The following is a 20,799-nucleotide window of genomic DNA, read 5'->3' on the forward strand; positions in this document are numbered from 1 at the left end:
TTCCTCCACTTTGCTCATCAATGGAGCACTTCCGGGACCTCCAAGTCAAGGAGGGCAAAGCCTAGAGACACGGCGTCCCCACTGGGCGAGACCGGCCCGCTTCCTCCCAGGAGCACTAGCGGGGTCTTCCGGTGGACCCTTGCCTCTGCTGATTGGTCAGGGTTGCCGTCACGTGACGCAGACGGGCTCCCTCCGCTTTTCCCCGCCCTCTTCGCCCCCAGCTCTCCACTCTAAAGTCGCAGGAGCGGAGAGCCGGTTTCCCAGGCAACCACTGCCGGCAGTTGGTACACACTAGGCCTGGGGTTAGGGTGGACCTGTCTAGGACTGCCCCAGAATCCATCCTCTCTGGATAAGGTGAGCGCTGGTCACCGGGTGTCTTTCAGTCATCCATCATCTGTAGGCAGACACAGGGAATCTTGTGGTCAAGGGACCTCCCTAATGGTGCAGTGGGATGTGGCTTTAGAGGTCATCAGCGAGACTTAAGAGGCTGAAGAAAGAAAGGTGACCACCGTCACCTCGCAGCCCCTTTAGCACCATTCAGACTGGACTGGGAGAGCCAAGCGCTCATGGCCCACCTGATTCCACTCATCTGGAGTGACTAGGGCATTGCTTTGGAACATCGATGATAATTGGTGGATTCTGATCCTTTACCCTAGAGGAAGGAAATAATTTGATCGCATAGAGCTTCTATTTTGCAGTAAAGAAATTTGCTCTTCTCAGAATGACTCTTTGCTAACTCTCATGGAAGACAGAAACATAGTCCTTCATGGTCTGATTGTTATTCTTAATGGTCATGTAAAGCAAATTTCAAACCATTTATAAACTTTCAGTGACAACTAGTGTGTGCCAGGCATGGTGATAGGTTCATAGTTCCTGCCCTTAGTTCCATTTTAGACATGACATATTGAATTGGAGATATCCATGACACATCCAGTTGGAACTTTCTGTGTGGGCAGTTGGATTGGTTGCACAAGAAAGAGGAAGATGAAGATCAGTAATTTTCCACAAAGAAAACAGTTGATTTGAAATGTAGTTTTCAAATAACAAGTAAAGAGAAGCCAAGGAGAAAAGGTAAATCAAAGACAAAAACTTGAGAGAAGATCATCAGCACTGCCAAATGCCTTAAAGTCAAGCTGAGAGCAGAAACGTATCCAGTGTTTGGCAGTTAGCAGATTATTGTTGACCTTGTTTTTTAAAAAGCAGCTGTAGTGACTTAAAATGTCTTCAGATTGCAGTAGGTTGAGGACTTCAAAGTGTTGCTAATGATTCTAGAGTTGCTTTTCTTTGAAAGTATCTAAAAATAGCTATTCATAGAACAGAACAGTAAGGATCTTTTAAATATAGGAAGATCTAACCATCTTATACAGTGTGAAAAGAGACTTTGGAGAGGGAAAGATGGTAATACCTGAGAAAGGAAAATTTCACAGAGTAATGTTCTGAGACAGAAGAAGTTGGGATCAGTACACAGGAAGAGAAATTCATTGTAAACAAAACGAAGAATACTTCGATTAAGACAGGAGTCAGATGGGAAAGAAGTACATGGTGCTCTCTGCTGTGCCAGTGAGGACAGGCCAAGATCATCTGGAAAGAGTGCGGAAGGGGGAATAGGGGTAGTGAATGCAAAAAATGGAGTGAACGGATACTCAGCATATCGCAGAACTGCTAAGAAAACGATGTGCTGGGAGGACACGAGTGGAAACGGAGGCTGGCAGAGTGGAAGCTCAGAGAAGTGGTCTAGGGCTGGATCATGTATTGTCTGGTAGGCCTTTACGAGGATTCTGGATTTTCTTGTGCGTAAGATGGAAAACTGTTTGAGGATTCTGAGTGGAAGAGTCACGTGAGCTGAGTTACATATTGAAAAGGATCCAAGGAGCTACTTTGCTGAATGGAAACAGTCCAAATGGTACCCAGTAGTAGAATAGATAAACGTTTATGTGTTCATATTTTACAGTGCCAAACATGCGTGTTAAAAAGTGTGATTTTTTTTCATTATTTTCTCCAGTGTTTTCATTCCATATCAGCTTTCACCTGCATCCAAAATAACTCATACAAAAAAAAACTTGGTATGTGTGTTTCCATATTTTCTCCTGCATAGCCACACACACACACACACACACACACGCACACCCCTCTCTGTGGGGGTAACTTGGTATGTGTGTTTCCATATTTTCTCCTGCATAGCCACACACACACACACACACACACACACACACACACACACACACCCCTCTCTGTGGGGCAATTGTAAATGGTGGAATTATAATGTACATGGTTTTAAATATTTCGCTTTGTCAAATGATCATGTCAAGAAAAGATTGCTGTATTTCAGACAGAGAATGTCTAGAAATATATAGTGAAAATATTGAAATGATGAAAATTGGGTTATTTTTATTGAATCTAAGAATTAATTGGCTTAGCATATGTCACGAAGGAGAAATTAGTGAATTTATCCTGATAAATATATATTATGATGCCAGGTGAGCTGCTGAGCTCCAAGGATCTTCTTTTTTCCTCTAATTGCACTTAGAAAACAGTGTTCAGATGGGGGCAATGCCATATGATAAGCAGGATAAATTGGAGACTATTCAAAGGAGACAAATGAACATCTAGTGAGGGCACTAAAGAAACTGGAACTAGGAGCCAGGTAAGAGTAATAATGAGAAATGGCTACTTTCTTCAAGTATCGAAGTCCCGTTGTACAGAAGGAACATTGTTTTTGTTGTACTTGAACCGAGGAGGTAGGAGGACATCCAAAGGGTGGAAGTTATGGAGAGACAGAATTACTTTCAGAATTAAAAGAACTTTCTAATGCAAAATTTAAGAAATAGAATGAGTCTCAGGTTTCGGAAAAAGTCTTGCTGATACGCTGTGTAGATTTCAAGCCACAGTAGGTAGTTCAACCTAAGTAGCTCCAAGGACCCTTTCAAGTTGGAATAATAAGACTGTAGTATTTATTTAAATTTTTCATTTTTCTTAACAGATATATTATTATGACCACTGGTTTTAGAAAATGACTGAAAGTGAAAACTTAAACCAAGAAGAAATAATTAAAGAACTGGTGAGTCAAAGTCAAATTCTTTTCAATAACATTTGCAAGGATATTAAATGAGATGTTTTATATTCTTTTCTGGGACTAGAAGGATATTTCTTCTGCCCCAAGCCTTTTAGGAATACAGACAGATTGTATATGTGGTGCAACTTCTCTTGTTGGAGTACAAAAATAGCATCAATGTACAGGACAATCTATAATTTCTAAGGATGAATGTCTTTTCATTATCTAAAGTAGATAAAAATTCAATTTCTTTCTTTTAAAACAGTGTTTGTGCAATGGGTTATCTTATGAGATGGTTGGACAAGAAGGATCAGATGCTTCAAAACTGGAGATGTTTTTTTCAGGATATCCCTGTATAGTTGGGTTATCATTATTTCCTAACTTAGCAAGTCTCACAATTGTTGATCAAGACATAAAAGAAATTTCAGGATTAGAGACTTGTTTACAGCTTAAAGAACTTTGGATTGCTGAGTGCTACATTGAGGTAAGTTTAAACGTCTAATCTTAAATGGAATATCTTTACCTGAATTCTTGACTTTGGAAAAATAATTTATTGAAATATATACATGGGGCATGGATCCCAACAAATCAATAGGCAAAGATATAAATTGGTTGGCACAAAGGAAAAAGCAGAAATAAAGAATCAAAGCAAACACATTGTACTTTTTAGTAATTAAATAAAATCAAATCATAGCCAGTATTGCTTAGTAATGAAATTGGTTCGAACAACAATAAAACGTTTGAGAGCCTCAGAAATCTATGTACCCTTTGATTCAGAAGTCCTATTCAAAGAGTTTATCATAGAAAGTAATTCAACAGCAGAAAGCAACTATGTAGAAGCTAATTATTGTGGTATTATTTATGATAGCCACAAATTTTAAATGTAAATATTTCACACATTATATAATTTTAAAGTAAATTAAAAGCTTTATTAAATATTTTGTAATTATTATGTATTATAACTCAGAAGGTTATATAAATATTGTAGATAGCCTTGAGTTTTAAAAAATCCACAAAATTGTATATGTTATGATTATAACCATATAAAATAGTTATAGAGCCTATATATAGTTATAACCATATAGAATAGAGTTATAACTATATAAAATAGAGAAAATATGAAAAATTAAGTAGTTTGTTTCAGTGGAGGGATTATATCTTCCTTCTAAAAATATTAGGTCATTTTTCTGGATATTGATTTTACAATGAAATGTTAGATTTAAAGGAAAATGTACTTGGAAATTAACTATTAGAAGAATTAGTGACAAAATACAAGCTAACACTATTAAATCTCTTTAATAAAAATAGAAAATTGGAGGTCTTCAAGAATGTAGGAATTTGAAAAAACTATATTTATATTATAATAAAATTTCCAAAATTGAAAATTTGGAGAAATTAACCCGATTGGAAGTTCTTTGGCTGAACCACAATACTATTAAAAATATTGAGGTAAGAGAATTTCAGTTATTTGTATATAAATCTAGTTACTGCCGTGGAGTTTAAATCACCGTGTCTAAGACCATAGTTTGGTTAAACGCCCAAAATATTTGTGACTAGTTATTATTATGAAAAAGCTTAACATATATATAGCATTTTATCATGTCCAGACAGCATCTTTACTTCTCACAAGCCCGAGAGGGAAGGTGTTTTTATTCCTCCTTCGAAGGTTTTTTTCAGAAAGGTTGGTTTGGAGGTGTTAAGTAGCTTGCCAGAGATCACGAACGTCTGTGCAGCGTGCTCTTCTCCCGTCCGTTCCTCTTCTCCCCCTTTCCCTCCTTTTACCTCCTTGGATAACTGGAAGTTCCGGTTTGGAGAAACCAAACTGGCTTCACTGAGGTACAAATTGCCTCCTGGGCTACTCCTGCTCATAGCCCCTGCATAATAACTAGATCGAATTGAGATGCTGTGTAAATATATATTTTCTTTACTCTTTTTTATTTTCTTTAATTAATTTTTTCCTCATTGAGTTTATTGGTACATTTAGGTGTACAGTACAGTTACATTCATCATGGGGCTTTTGTACCTTTACGTGACAGGTCTTGGTTCTCATTTTTTCCCCACACCCCTGCCCTCCATTTACCTGCTCCTCCCTTCCCTATTTACAAAAAGTTTATATTTACTCTTTTAAATTACACATTGTCTAAATTTTTAGGGCTTACAGACTTTGAAGAATTTAAATGATCTCAACCTTGCAGGAAATCTGATAAGCAGCATTGGTATGTACTGTTTCATTTGAAATCTGAGATAATGCTATAAACATTTTTATCAGTGTAGAAAATACATACTTAGATTTATTTAATTTAGATTATTTGTATGTCTTCTTTGCAAAGTATTTCTAAAACTATCATTATGGGATGTGAGGATATCCATTCAGCTGAGGCTAGTAATTTATACAGTGGTACCATTACTCTTGTTTATATGCAGGAAATGACTATATGCAACTCAGAATTATTATAGGATATGGACAAGAGGTAAAACAAGAAATTTAATATTTCTTTTATCTTGTTTTTAAAATTAAAGGTCGGTGTCTTGATGCCAATGAACAACTGGAAAGATTAAACCTTTCTGGTAATCAAATATGTTCTTTCAAGGTATGTTTAGTGGAATGATTCATTTTTATTTATCACTGTAAATTGTGAACTACCTTATTGAAGATAGTCCCCTTTTTAGGAATAATTTCATTATTTTGAGCTACTTTATCCTTCAGGAAATTTGATAGTTTGCTAATTTAGCTTTATTGATATTTCACTACTAAAACCAAGCAAATAAATATAGGCTCATAGGGTGCCATTTTCTCTTAATTTTCTTCCCATCTTTCTGGCTACATCTCTTTTTAAGTTCTTGGAGTTTCATTCTCTACTAACATTTGAAAACTGTCCTACCCCTCATCAGTCCTGAAATCTCTCATTTCTACCTGCATTCTCATTTCTAATTCTCTAAATTAATCTCATCATGTTGTAGGGCTTTTACTTACTGATCCCTCCCAGCTTAGTACTTACACATTCCCTGACAACTCTGCACAGCCATAGACATCTATCCTACCTCAGTCTGATTTTCCCTCCACTAAAGCTTTTTCTTTTGCAACATTCGCCACTTCTCTAAATGACATTTCCATTCTGCCAGTAGCTTCAGCCAAAATCTTCATAATTGTGTTTGACTTTTCATACAGCAGCCTAATGGAACCTTTAAAATATGTCAAATCACGTCATTCTATTGCAATCTTCCCTTCGCTTTGCATCTCTTTCACAGTAAAAATACTTCTTATAATGGTTCATGAAACTCTACATAATCTTGTGCTCCCTGCCCACTGTTTCTGTGACCACAGCTTCTACCCCGCTTTTGATTATTCTGTTCCTGCCACAGTAATCTTACCATTCCCCATATATACCTAACACATTCTCCACTTTGGCCTTTGCATCTCTTGGAATATTCTTCTATCCTGTATGGCTCATTCACCCTTTTCCTTGAATCTTAAATTATTCTAGATTTTTTTTAATTAGCTCATGTTTTAAGTAGAGAAGAGTGATGTTCATTTTGGGGACTTGATGCATGCACATGACATATCTTGCTCATTTTCAATCCTTTTACCTCCTTATCTCTTTCCTCTCCCACCCTGATTCTTTTCTTCATCTTCAAGACTTTGCTTTCTAGTTTACTGTGTAGGTTTTTATCTCTAATTTTTCCTCCCACCCTAAAAAGATACTATCCTAGTAGTAATGGAATAACTTCTGTGCCTACCTTGCATCCATACCAGGCACCACACTGATTTTCAGTGAGATTTTGTGTCTTTGTGGACTCCAGGGTCACCTGACTTTTAAATGTAGGTGGGGACTTTCGTGTAAGGCTTCTGGGTTCATGCCCTTATCTCCTGGTCCAGACTGATGGTGAAGTGCAGCATAGCCACGCTCTGATTAAAAGATAGCATTTTCCTTAGGACAGTTAGATGGTTTATCTTCCTTACCTTCACAGAATTTGACTAAATGATTCTCTGCATATATATATCTCTCTCCAAAAATGTCCCTTTTAGAGCAAATCCTACTTAGTCTTATCCCAACTGTAGATTCATTCCTATCTTTGGGCCAGACCAGTGAGCTGTGTCTTTAGTTGTGCAGATTGAGTTTGGACATATACTGGCAGTTTGACCTTGTCCTACTCTTAATTCTAGCAATTTGACTCCACCCTCTCTTTCCCATCCTGTTTGTACTTTATTATAGTACTCATGCCTCCTGGTTCTTCCTTTGAATTTTCTGTAGCTCTGACTCTGATTCTACTAAATAGCATTGCGTATTTTCAAGTTTGACAGAGCCATAGTATCCTCCTAAACAAGGCAACATCCTAGTAAAAAGGAAGGTATGAGGATGTCTTCGAGATTGGTAGAAAATAACCACTCAGCTCATATATTTCACTGGAGTTTGCTGTTTTCCAAGTGCTGAATATTTGGAATATAATGTCAAACAAATACAAACCCTGTATTCAAGGAGTTTGTCTTGATAGTTTTCCAATTTATTTTATAGAAGTACAGACAGAAAAGATTTAGACTTTCTATACCACAGATGGATTCCAGTGTTTATTATGTCTTTTTTTATAGTACTTTAAGAATACAAATACCATTCTGAGTCTATGCGCTGAGGGCCAAACTCCATATAGATCCTTGACATCTAACTTTTTGGATGCACAATCAAATAATAATAAGGGAACTTGTGGGAGGAGCTTCTTCCCAGACCTTGTGGGGTGAAACAAGGCTTCCAAGAAAATGATACCTGGGCTGGGACCTGACAGATTAAAGTGTGAAAATGGAACGCAGTTCACTTGACTCAAAGGGACCAGGAGACGGCAGTGGTATGAACACAAGATAGGATCTATCTGACGCACTCTGAAACTTCAGCAGTTCAATATGGCCGAGACATAAAATGTGAGGCTTTTGCTTTTTTGCATTGGAGATTGAACCCAGGGCCTTTGCATTGAGCTATATCCTTGGATTTTTCTTTTCTTTTCTTTTCTTTCTTGTTTTTGAGTTAGGGTTTCGCTAAGTATCTCCATTGCTGCCCAGAATGGGGTGAAACTTACTATCCTCCTGTCTCAGCCTTTGAAAGTACTGGTATTACAGGCATGCAAATATTAGAGTTAAAACAGGAAGGAGCAAGACTAAAGAGTTAAGCAAAGGGCAGGTGATAGGTACAGAAAGTATAAACAGTGACTTGAAAATCGGGATGAAAGATGTTAAGGAGTGCATAATCAACCTCTCCCCTCACAGGTGGTGAGGAAAATGAGGCCATCAAAGAAAGCTAAGTCGCAGTTGACCATAATAGGTAGAAAGGTACTTACGTGACATACAAAACAAGCCAACAAGAAAATAAAAAGTCAGGAATCCCATAGCAATTGTAATAGAATGGATCCTCTTACCTTGATAAGTATGGAAGATCTGGGGGGCAGGGAGGATGGAGAACCATGTTCGGAGGTGCTAAGCATGAGGAATGAAGTGAAAGAAGCAGAGGCCTACAGGCGCCCTGGGAACAGTTGTTAATGGAAGGGAACGCAGAGCGGTGGCAACATTGCCTGAATGTTCGTGTGTTCGTGTGATGACGCCAGTGTTCCAACTGGAATGCATGGTTTAGTAAATATTTAAAACATACAGCTGCATAGAATGTGATATTTAATTATTGTGTATATTTTCTTCAGGAACTTATTATGCCTTTTTCTAGAAAGAAACATTGTACCATCTAGATTTATGTGTTTAAGTATGTAATTAGAATGCATTACATTAGACTGGGTGATCTTACATGTTCAAGTGTCTCCTCTAGAGATGGACATTCACAGTTCATTGAACGTTGTCACTGCTGTTGTTTTAGGACCTCACTAACCTAACCAGGCTACCTTCCTTGAAAGATTTGTGTTTGAATGATCCTCAGTATAAAAGCAATCCGGTTTGTCAGCTGTGCAACTATTCTACACACGTATTATACCACCTGCCTTGCCTTCAGAGATTGGACACATTTGATGTGTCAGCAAAGCAAATCAAGGAGCTAGCAGATGTAAGTGTACTCCGACAGGTATCTGTGAGTTTACTTTGGTTAATTAACTGCTTCGATCTGTCCACGTGTGGTAGGTTGGATTATCCAGTCAGTTTTTGTCTCCAATATTTCACATAAAAATATGTAAATAATAATATCATTATAGAGGTTGTTGATAATAGTGGAAAGTGAAATAATTGAAATTGAGTTTATATTGTTTGTCATCTATACAAAACTCAAAAAGGAAATCTTAAACATTGTCAAAGTTAGGACCAACCAAACTAGTATAGCATATACAAAAATCAAAGCTTAAAGAAAGGTAGAAATGTAGCAAATAACCACATTTCCTCTTGAATTTCCTCTGAACTTTGTAACAAAGTTAGATAGTATTCACGGTTGATGGTAGTATATCAATAATTAGGTAGATTTTAATCTAACTAAAGATGGTTGGAAATCCCCAGGAAGTGTCACGGATCTCCCTGCACATACTGCCAGGACATCTCTGAAACTGTGAAGAGAATGTGGCTCTTGGGTGTTCACTGACGATGGACTTTCCAGTAACGGGGGCTGCTTTTTCATGTCTTCAAGGGAACTGCAGTTTCAAAATGGAGTTCGTGGGATTTCTCTGAGCTTTTTAACTTAGTTTCTGCATTAGTCCAGCGTCACTCCCCTTGCCCCATCTGTTTATTTAGATAATCATCCAGTAAATAGTTTTTGAGTCACTAGAATGGGCCAAGCACACAGATGTCCCATACACACCTTCCTACCTTGTCCTTATGGCACATCATCATCGCAACATAGTTAAGGGGTATCTTTATCTATTTGTCGGAACTTGTCTTCTCTTGCTAGCTCAGGGATTTATTCTTAAATTCCCTTCTCTTCGCTTTTTCCTAAGGTTGAAATTATTCTCTTTTTCACCCTTAATATAAGAAGCAAATTATGTTTCAATACTGACTAAGCAAAGGGTCAGTGCTTTTGCCTACTGGCAGATGTTCAGAGTCATTGGTGAGTCAGGAGAGACTCTTGTTTGTCTCTAACAATGCTAAGTGAAAATTAGCAGCACAACTTCCCATTAACAGTGACATTTTTTAAATTTTGGTATCCTCTCTGTAGTTTTATATGTAGCAGAGATTGTGCAAAATGTACACAGTGAACATGCGCCACAAAATTAGTTGACCACCTCCTTCATCTACCCAGTATGGTGAACCTTTAGAGACAAGTACCCAGCCAACTTCTGCTTTCTTGAAGCTTTTTTTTTTCGGAGAGGGGCAGCTAATATGCAGCTAGATGAGTAAACACCTAGCGTGTGAGATGATGATAAATGCTGCGGAGAAAGTAAAACAAGGGTGAGTGAAAGGGGACGGTTGGGAGGGGCAGAGGAAGGGGTGCAGCTATTTTATGCAGAATTGTTAGGAAAGCTTTTGCTGATGGATTGACGTTTGCACAGAAACCAAAGGGAGTGAGGAGCAGGCTGTGTTCTGGGAAAAGAGATTTTCAGGGATCAACAAGTGCAAAGTCCCTGAGGCAGGGACTTACCTCTGCATATTTGAAGAACGACCAAGAGGGAAGTTTGGCTGCAGTTGAGTGTGTGACAGAAAAGTAAGAGATGAAAATAAGAATGATGGGGACAGATCATGTGAGACTCTGTAGAAGTCCTTTGACTTTGAGTAAGATGGTAGCCACTGGAAATGTGTGAGCAGAGGAAGAATAGAATGACATACTTTTTAAAGGAATCGTTTTAGACAGTGAATTCAGAATAGATGCTTAGGAGTTTACTCCAGCAATTTAGACAAGAGATTTGAATGCTTTGATACAAGGTATTAATATAGAAAGAGGTGAGAAGTTGAATTCTGGTGTTAGTACAAGGTGGAACCAATCTGAATTGGCTAATGAACTGGATATGAGGTACAAAACAAAGAACTAGAAAATACGGAGGTACCACAGTTCACAAACTTAATGTGCTCTGTGATTTTGGAAAAGGTGGCCATGTTTGTTTTTGCATAGGAAAGACGGCCACAGAATGTTTGTCACCTGATGCAGTTTGCACATAAAAACACAATTTTGCCAAATGCTTCTGTTTGTGAACCACAGTGTTTGCAAACAAAAGCATTCACAATCCAAGGTACCACTGTAATTCCAAAATCTTAGCTTGAGAAATTAAAAGAGCAATTTGTTTTTTGATGAGATGACAGAGAGTAGGTTTACAGGGAAGAATCACATTTAACCTTAGGCAAAGTTTCAATGCTTTTTGAACATCTAACGGGACATAATCAGTAAGTAATTGGGTATGCGATTGTGGAATCTAAGAGAGTTTCTCAGGGTGGAGCTATAGACAGGAGAATCGTAGACAGAAAGGCAGTGCTTAAAGCCATGGGCTGGGTGAACCGGAAGGGAATGGTGTGGATGGGTAGGTCACGTGACCGGTGGCCACCCCCAGCAAGGTCCACATTCCTAACAGCACATTCAGCACGTTCAGTACAGTTCCCTCACGAGCCGTTCGCTGTCCAAACACACGAGGCTTTTGGAGGACACTGCAGATCTAAACTATAACACTTACTCGTCGGGAGTAGCGTAAATAACAAATAAGGAATTGTTACACAGTTTGTGACATTTTACATTATATCAGCATGTTCAGAAAAGAAGTTTTTGTCTTATATTTCTAATATTTTTGTCAGAGAAATTTAGTAATTTCAATTTCAGAACTTCCTAATATTTGTGAATAGAGGAATTATTTTGGCCTGCTCACATACCATGTGTATATTTTTACTCTGTCTCTTTTATGCCAGTAATTCTGTTGGAATCTAAGTTAATGCACCGGCACCTGAGGTCACAAATGCTTTTGTTTGTGAACAGCTTGGTTCACAAGCGGAAGTACTTGGCAAAATTTTGTTGTGAACTCTGCATTGGGTGATAAACATAACTGTGGCCATCTCTTTTTGCATGAACACCAACATGGCCATTTTCTCCAGAATCATGGAATGAATAAAGTTTGTGAACTGAGGTATCAGTATACTATGTTTATGATACATAAATCACATAAAAAGATCCCCTGTAGCTGTAGAAAATTTGTGTTTAAAACGTATAAGCTTTCCAATTTCTTTGAGATATACATTTCTTGATAAAGAGAAGCTCTTTCATTATTTCAGGTAAATGACTAAAACCAGGTCACATTTTCATAGCATGTCTGGTTATTTGTACTGTCCTCCGTCTTTTTTGTTTGATACAACTGTCAGGTACCACTTAGGTAGTATGTTTCAAAAGGGTAGATTTAGTTGACGTATCATGATCAACTTAATAAATGTATGATATTAAGAAATTTAAGATAATTGAATTAGATTGATAATTTAGTAATTTGCTCAGACTAAGACCTGTTCATTTAGAGCATCCTTTTATAGATTTGGGGAAAATAATCCTACTTCATAGCCATGCTTTGAAAATATGAATTGAGTAATGTTACATTTGATCCTTATTCTTTTTATTTCTTTATTTTTCCTTAAATTAGCCAAATTGGAATAATTGTAGCTATGTATATTTTTGGTAGTACTGTCTCACTAGCTAAATGTTACTATTTTATAAATTCTGTCTTTATTGTCTTCATGCTGTCATCCTGGAAATAAATGTGAATATGTCTCACACATAAATATTATCCACAAAGGCCATCTTTGGAATTGTATGGTTTGCATATTAAATTTAAGTAGAGAACTCTGTGAGCCATGGGCCTCCAGCTGTCCTCATTATTTGTAATTGAGTAAGAGAACCTTGCCATCGGGATGCAGAATTTGTCATCCTCACATAATACCAGTTGTACTGACCCATGATTACTTTTACCTGATCTTTTGTTGTTTTGTTTCTTACTTTTAGACCACAGTAATGAAAAAAATAATGTATTACAATATGTGTATAAAAACTGTTCAGAGGCATCTTAATGAAGACCTTGAAAAATTAAATGATAGAAAATGCAAATTACAAAAGTTGCCAGAAGAACAAATAAAGTTACTCAGCTTTGTGGAAAAAAATGTAAGATCTAATAATGTAAAATTTCAGTCATATATCTTTAAAAAATTGTCAGATAAGGTAGCAAAATCTTCTAAGTTTATATAAGTATACAATTAATACTGAATGTCAGTTCAGGCCTGCACTAAAAATTGTTTTGATTCCAGGCTGCATTCTGTGACTAGAAATCCTCAATTAAAAACCAGTATAGCCTTATGTACTTGTGAAATTTTTACAAAGCTGTGAGATTCAGTGTGACTGAGAGAGTAACAGAGATCTGTTGTATATACTTCAGCCGTATTTTTATTAGATACCAGCAGCCTGTGCTAAAAATGCATTTTCTTGTTTAAAGTGTTAAAATATCCCTTTACTAACACCGTTAAAGAGATACAGCAAAGTAGGATCTTTGAATCAAGCTATACTTTAGTAGTATAAGCTTTTAAAGTTGCATTTCTCTTATTAAAAATAGACCCTAAAAATTAAGGATTATTTTCCTCAAAACAATCTCTTGTGTACCTAAAGCTTTATTTTTAAAAAAGTTTGAAGAAACCATGGAGTATTCAATAAATTGCTTTAAAAAAAATAGCCAAACTATTTAGAAGTAGGGGAGTTGAGTCCTCAGTTTACACTGTACCAAAACTAAATAGCAGTGAGTAAAAAAAATCAAATGTGCAAAATAAAAACATGTAAAAAATTCGAATAAACATATACAAATGTATTTTATCTCAGTTTGTTACATAAAATAAGTACTAGAAATCACAAAGGAATAAGATACAGATTTAATCTTAAAAAAAGCAAAATGATTGTATATTAAAAATATTATTAATAAAAGTTAGCAACAGATGACAATCTGAAAGAAAAAGTTTTCAACAAAAATGAGGGACCACTGATTTTTATCCTTAGTATAATACCTGCTAGTACTTCTCAATGATGCAAGATAAAAAGTAAATATCCAAATAGAAAAGGGAAGCGAAGTACATAAACGAGCACTGAGAGAGAGAGAAAAGAAAAGAGTGCAGCGGGGGGGAATAATGACCAATAAACCCTCGAAAGAGCAGCTCAATTATCAGCTATCAAAGCACAGATGCAAGAGCCCAGGCTGGTGAAATGAGCCTTAGGGTGCTCATAGCCCTTAGCTTAGTGAGCCTAGGTCTCGAACTCCGCTCTCCGGTTGTTCACCACTGCACTATTAGTCATTTATCCTAACACTCCGTTCAGCGTTTACTCACCACTGCACTGTTAATAACAGGAAAGAAAACGGAGCTACACTTCCTGTTTAACAAGAGGAGAGATGCTCACGTTTATGACAGAGCAGTACATTGTAAAAACCAAGGAGGCTTTTGAAATGCATGTAATACTTTTTCAAAATGAAGTTTTAATTATTATAATCAGTAAAACATCCAAGTAAAATTTTAATAAAATGTAAGTTATTTGACTAAAAACCACAAGAGACCAGTACCTGAAAGTCATATTTGCCATTTCCATATGAAAATGCAAGTACAAGCTTTGTGCATTGGCAGTATCGTAGCCAATGAGGTGTATCCGAGGCGTGATTATTGCTAATTGAAGATGCAAGTACAGCTTGAGCATCTCTTATCTGAAATGCTTGGCACCAAACATGCTTCAGATTTTGGAATTTTTTTAGATTTTTGGAATATTTGCAAATTAATTGGCTGATCATTCCTTATCTGAAATCTGAAATGTATGCAAAAAATTTTGATTGTAGAGCATTTCGTATCTTGGATTTTCAGATTAAGTATGCCTACTTTGCATTAAATAAAATCTCCAAATGTGAAACATAAAAATCATAGATTTTGTAGACTATAAACATTTTTTATACATAGGCTTAATTTTTTAAAAAGAAATATAGCTCTACATAGGCATTTTACCGAGAAAATACAGATAATTAGTAAATTTCTATTCATATACTTTCTGTACAATACAACTTATTTTAAAATACTACAAAATTAAGATTACAGTAAGGTAAATAAGGCTCTTGGCTAGGTTCAAAATTTAAGGGAATGTTCCAAACCTCAGTAATCAATCAAGATAAAGAATATTTCCTGCAATATTTTAAAATACCCAAGTATCTTAGTCACTTTCTCATTGCTAAGACGCAATACCCGACACTTGCAACTTAAAGAAGAAGTTTAGTTCGGCTCACAGTTTTGACCGTTCAGTCCTTGCACTGACTTGAGACATATGAGACCAAGGAAAAAGGATAAATGTGTACCCCTATATGCAAGCTTTTCTTAATTGTTTTGTGGTTGACTTTTCCCCAGAACACCATGTACACAGTAGAGTACATACACAGTTGTCTGGAATCATGGAAAAATAAGCTTATGTTTATGTTGAAAAGTCACTGACAAGTAGGTGTCCAAAAAATCAGAACTTAATTTTCAAAGTTTAAATATTTCATTTACATCAAAGCTGGCACTTATTTTAATTTTACTTTGGCTTTAATATAAGCAGACATCAAATTTCAGAATCAATTTCTTTGCTTTTCTTATTTTGAATTGAGAGACTGCCATGTTTGAAGTACTTACAGCTATCATTTGCTCAGAGGAAATTAGTTGAACTTCACCAAAGTTGCTATCACATGCCTGGGAGGCTGTTATGACGCCTGCCCTGTTTATTACCTAAATTTCTACCTTGTTAAGCTATTTAACAGATCTCACTAAAGAAGTGATAACTGAATTCAGACTTCACTTTTACCATGTTTTATTATTTTCCTTTCTGTTGCGTGGTTTTCAACAGTTGGAACGGGAATTGGCTGAACTCAAGAGATCTGGCAAAGGGCACAGTGACAGATCCAATAACAATAAAGTCACTGAGGTTGAAAAATCGAAGAGTTGTGAAACTGTCATAGAAGAACCAAATCTTCAACAGAAGATAATGATCAAACTAAATGCCTTAAATGAAAGGGTAACATTCTGGAACAAAAAACTAGATGAGTATGTTTAAAGAATTATGTCATTCAGAGTTGAAATATGAGAAGCTAAGAATGTCTGGGGATCATCAGTTAAATTCAGTATCCTTATTCAGGAATGGAAAGGATAGAAAATGAAGACGTGATATGATTTCCTTAGTCCACTTCCTAGTGTGTAATGAGCATGCATCCCCTGGTCACAGCTGGCCTGCATTCTGTGGTAGAGGTGGTTGTCAATTAGGAACAGTGAACCTCTTTTATGTGCCTTCTTGTTGCATCTCTGTACACTGAAAGCAAAAGGGTACTGCTGGCAGAGGGACTCACCAAACCAATGAGATCCGGCCAGGTACATACACAGTTGTCTGAATCCTGTGAGAACAAGTTCATGTGCATGTCATCAACTAAAAATTTAAATAAGGAGGCTTAGTAAGAACTGTGAATTTTTATTTATTTATTTATTTATTTTTACATTTACGGCATTAAGTGGTTAAATTAGCCTGCCCTATAAAGATGTTAACAATAACATTTTTAACATTTTGGTATGGGGAGTTTATTCTGTGCCTCACTCTTTGCTGTGAGTCTTAGCAGTGTATAAGCCTTCAGACAGCCTTTTGTGACATGGATATGAAATAGTATTGCCATTTTACTGAGAAAATAAAATCATAAAAAAGTGAAAATTATTTAAGATTTTAAAAAAGCTGCAGCGTTAGACCCAGGGTAGTTTTCTAATCTTTATATATCCTCAAGTTAAAATTTAAGGTGGTTGTAAATTGAAAAAAGAAGAATGTCTTTGACTTGGTTTAAGTATTAAAAAGCTTTCTTCATTCACTGAAAAAAAGGAAACTGATATATTTTAACATCAGCTAAAAGAAACTATCATGAATTTTCATGATTTTTAGATCATTCTAATAGCTGTATATATTTTTTTCTTCACTAGAATTGAAGCAATCTATCATATTGAAGTAAAGCAAAAGAAAAAAAGCCACGGCTTACTGATCTCATTTTTGCTAATTGAATTGGAAATGGTGGGAAATATCCATTTTGAACAAGGGACTAGATCTGATGACTGGTAAATCTGTTTGAAGTTTAAGTATGTTTTTTTTTCATTGAATACTCAGCCATAAAGAATGAGAAATTGGATTCATTCATAGGAAAATGGATACATATTGAGGATATACTCCTAAGTGAAATAAATAAGTCACACGTGTAAATACCGAATAGTTTCTCTGGTGTGAAAAACTTTAATAGTACATAAGATCCTAATGACATAATTGACCATGTGAAATAGGAAGAAAAGGGCTAAAGGTGTAGGGAAAGTGGGAAGGGTAGGGGAAAGGGAATAAGGGAAAAGAAAAAAAATATGAGAAAATGAAGAAATGGAAATAAGTATGGTTTTAAAATAACTTTAAGTAATGGTTTCATCAACTAGAATATCAGCTTATAATTCTAAAATGTCCCCCTCTCCAAATATTCTCGTGAAAAATCCTCATTGAACAAAAATTGGTGGTTACCTACTTTACCACTTATGCATTTCTCTGTTTACACTGTCACTGTCAGCTAACCTTGAAGGCATCTTAATGATATATCATCGATCTTTACCCAGTTATCCTGTGCTAAAGAACCAGAGAATTATTTAGAAAGAAATAGTTTATAGTAAAGTATTAGGTTTCTGTTGTAAGTTTCTGCACTGGATAGAGGCCTGGATTCTGAATATTGGTTGAGAAACTAAAACACAATGGGACTACCAAAGCAAATAGCCTTGTTAACATAGAAGGAAGTTTTCCTAGCAAGTATCCTGTAGTCCCGTGATCAAAGAAAAATTTTATTTAGAGCTAGCTGTGTGGTCAGGGTGCAGCCGAGCACTACACATTACTAAGGCATGTGCTTAAGCCCAGATTTGGGATCAACAGCCCATATAGACAAAGTTAGAGAGAACTACAGGGAAGAGAAACAGAAAATGGAGTTCACCTCCAAGACCTAGCTGTCAGAAGAAATAGGAAATGAGTGTATTACCTGGCACAACGCTTAAAGAAAAAAGAAAGCCTGGATGAAAACTGTCATTAATGATGACTTTCATATTTCTGAAGTTGTTTTCTCAAAATTGAGGAGCCTGTGAACCATCAGGGGTTGCCCTGGAACCATAGTGCGAATACAGGTGTTTGAGGTTCACCAGGAGGCGCTGTAAGTGGTCTTGGTGCCTTGATGTGGAACACAGTTTACTGAGCCAGTCACAAAATAAACACCGAGTGTTGAGGAGTAGAATGCAAAATGAATTTTTTGGAAAAAAAAGTGATTATTAGAAGTTTCTTTAAGCCAAGCCCCTAGATTTCCATTAGAGATAATTTTTACTCTTAAGTGAATAAAAGCTTCTCACAGGTCTTCTTGAGAAGTACCCTCAGGAGCGAAAGAAAGAGACTTTTAAAAACTTTATTTCGTATTATTTTATCCATTTACATAGCAGTTTACACTGTTTGGTACTTGAGTTTTATGTATAAGATAAAAGGTATTCATGTCAATTCCTGCATAAACAACTAAAGACATGATTTTTCAATTGTAAAACTAAATGGTGTCTCTTGTGTTTCTTTTTTTCAATTTACTGCAAAGTAAGCTCTTAGCCAGGTGTAGTGGCTTAGCAGGGAATGGGGACTCACTCCTGTATTGCCAGCACTTCGGAGGCTGAGGCAGGAGAATTGCTGTGGGTTTGAGGCCAGCCTGAGTTACATAGTGAGCTCAAGGCTAGCATGAACTGCACAGTGAGACCCTATCTCAAAAAAAAAAAAAAAAATCTTAACAAAACTAGACTAGTGAAAAATTTTTAAAAATGAAATTACTGAAAAGGTATTTAGATAAGTATATCAGCCTAATACCAAATTAGATTGCTTTGTTACATTTTGATAAGCATGAACAATTGTTTATTTGATTTTGATAAGAATAACCTTGATCCATTTTAAGGAGATAATCAAATGTATGATGGCAGAATTTCAAGGACTATTTTTTTACTTTAAGAATATTACAGATTTGGCCATCTTGGAGCTGATCTTTAATGTATATTAAGAAATAATAACTAAAGTGCTTTAAACTGGAATCTGCTCCATTTCTAGTTGTTTTATTTAAACATTGATTTCTTCTTAATATTTCTAAGGTCAAGGATTTAGTACTTTATAAAAAACACTTGAGCAGAAGTAGGACTCAAATAGATTTTCTAGTAAAACAGCCTTTATTACTTTAGTAAAAAAAAATTGCAGATTTCTAATTGTATATTATTGAACACATCTTAATTTCCTTTATGAAAGTTATATTTTTTGATTCTAACGTCATTATTTTAGAGACTTACCAGTTGATTGCTGCCACTTTAGCTTTATCATTGCAGATTTACCTATGTGTTGCCAAGTGAGTTACCCCTCAACATTAGACAGCATTCATGAGCAAGGAAAATGCTGTTCTTCTGCTTAATTTAAAACGAAACTTTAAAGCACCACAAAAGAGTATCTATAAGCTCCTGTGTGGCTTATGAAGTACTTATAAGTACTCCTTTAACAATTTCACTTTTATGTATATATTTTCAATAATTTAACTATAAGTAAAGATTTCATGCTGTACTCTTTAGGAGCTGTAGCAGCAAAAACGTTGTATACAAGAAAACATTGGCTTAAATCAGCAAGTCAGTTAACAGTATGTAGTAAGCCTTCATCTAATAGATTAAGTTCTAACCATTTGAAAGTGGGTGCTTTCTATGTTGTTAAACACATCGTTCGCATGTTAACAAAAGTCTGTAGGCATCTTTTAGTGTAATTGCGTGTCTTAGTTCTTGATAAACACCAGTATGAATAATTACAAATTCAGGTCTCTCTAAGTGAGGGTACTCAGGGAAGTTGAGGGCCCTCACTCTCCTGACCATAAAGCATTTGATACTGTCAGCCACTCCTTCCTTGTAATTCCATTCCTCTTGATTTTTGTATTTAAATGTTTTCTAATTTTTTATGCCTTTCCTTCTGAGTCTCCTTTGCTGTGCTTTCATGTTACCTGTAGTTACAACCTCTCTCCTAGACGCTAGCCCTGAGGCTATTAGACAGAGAAACGTCTCCTGGATATTTCTACCTGGATGTCCAACTGGCAAAGCAAACTCAACACATTAAAAGAAAAGATGTAACAGAATACATCAAAGGAGACAGAAGAGCTAGGTTCGAACTGTAATCTGGAAACAACCATTTAGTCCACCTGAACTTACATCTTAGTTAAACTTTCCTCGTTGCAGAGGCAAAATACCTGACACCGAAAGTTAAAGAAGGAAAGCTTTGTTTGGCTTGAAGTTTGTAGAGGTTTCGATCCATAGTTGGCTGGCAGAGGGGCATTGAAGAGAAATAGTCCACAGCAAGCAGGAAGGTGAGCGGGCATTGGCCCTCTTTCTGTCCCTTGCCTTTTATGCAAGGCTATCCCCCTAGGGCAGGATAGCACTCACACCCTCCATCCTACCCAGGGCTATGCCAAACCATCAGTGAAATGATTTAGATCACACACCCTTGATCCCAGTACCCCACACTCTAGATCCACCCCCTCTGAAAAGCACCCCCATGACTGCATGAGGTAACAGTAGGTGTAGGTGAGGTCATGTGAAAATACTTCACCTTGAATTTTTATTGTTTTGTTCTATTTGGGTTTTGACGTCTTCTTGGTTACCCATTCTCAACAAGCATCAAAGACATTCTTGAACCTTTTCTCTGCCTCAGTCTCCACAACCAGCCAGGTGCCACGAGTTGGCTCTTGTCCCAACACTTATCTCAGTGCCTGGTGTAGCAGGTGCTCAATGATCGTTA

General features: G+C 36.4%; 1 protein-coding gene and 1 pseudogene across 1 annotated transcript in view; both read left to right on the forward strand.

Moving 5' to 3' along the window:
• The first annotated feature begins 229 nt into the window (after nucleotides 1-229).
• The window catches only part of Lrrc9 (leucine rich repeat containing 9), a 90,558-nt gene continuing 69,988 nt past the window's right edge, over nucleotides 230-20,799 (forward strand). Inside the window, exons 1-10 of the mRNA XM_010605909.2 lie at nucleotides 230-354; nucleotides 2,981-3,058; nucleotides 3,318-3,536; nucleotides 4,361-4,501; nucleotides 5,205-5,268; nucleotides 5,573-5,643; nucleotides 8,902-9,084; nucleotides 12,925-13,080; nucleotides 15,814-16,010; nucleotides 16,923-17,054. Of these exons, the coding sequence (XP_010604211.1) occupies nucleotides 3,011-3,058; nucleotides 3,318-3,536; nucleotides 4,361-4,501; nucleotides 5,205-5,268; nucleotides 5,573-5,643; nucleotides 8,902-9,084; nucleotides 12,925-13,080; nucleotides 15,814-16,010; nucleotides 16,923-17,054 (1,211 nt within the window). The 5' untranslated portion in view covers nucleotides 230-354; nucleotides 2,981-3,010. The remainder of the gene's footprint in view (nucleotides 355-2,980; nucleotides 3,059-3,317; nucleotides 3,537-4,360; nucleotides 4,502-5,204; nucleotides 5,269-5,572; nucleotides 5,644-8,901; nucleotides 9,085-12,924; nucleotides 13,081-15,813; nucleotides 16,011-16,922; nucleotides 17,055-20,799) is intronic.
• LOC117287185 lies at nucleotides 14,559-14,733 on the forward strand (annotated as a pseudogene).

This window comes from Fukomys damarensis, unplaced genomic scaffold (genome assembly GCF_012274545.1).
Source record: "Fukomys damarensis isolate Sample0158 unplaced genomic scaffold, DMR_v1.0_HiC HiC_scaffold_21, whole genome shotgun sequence".
In the NCBI taxonomy this organism is placed as follows: Eukaryota; Metazoa; Chordata; class Mammalia; order Rodentia; family Bathyergidae; genus Fukomys; species Fukomys damarensis.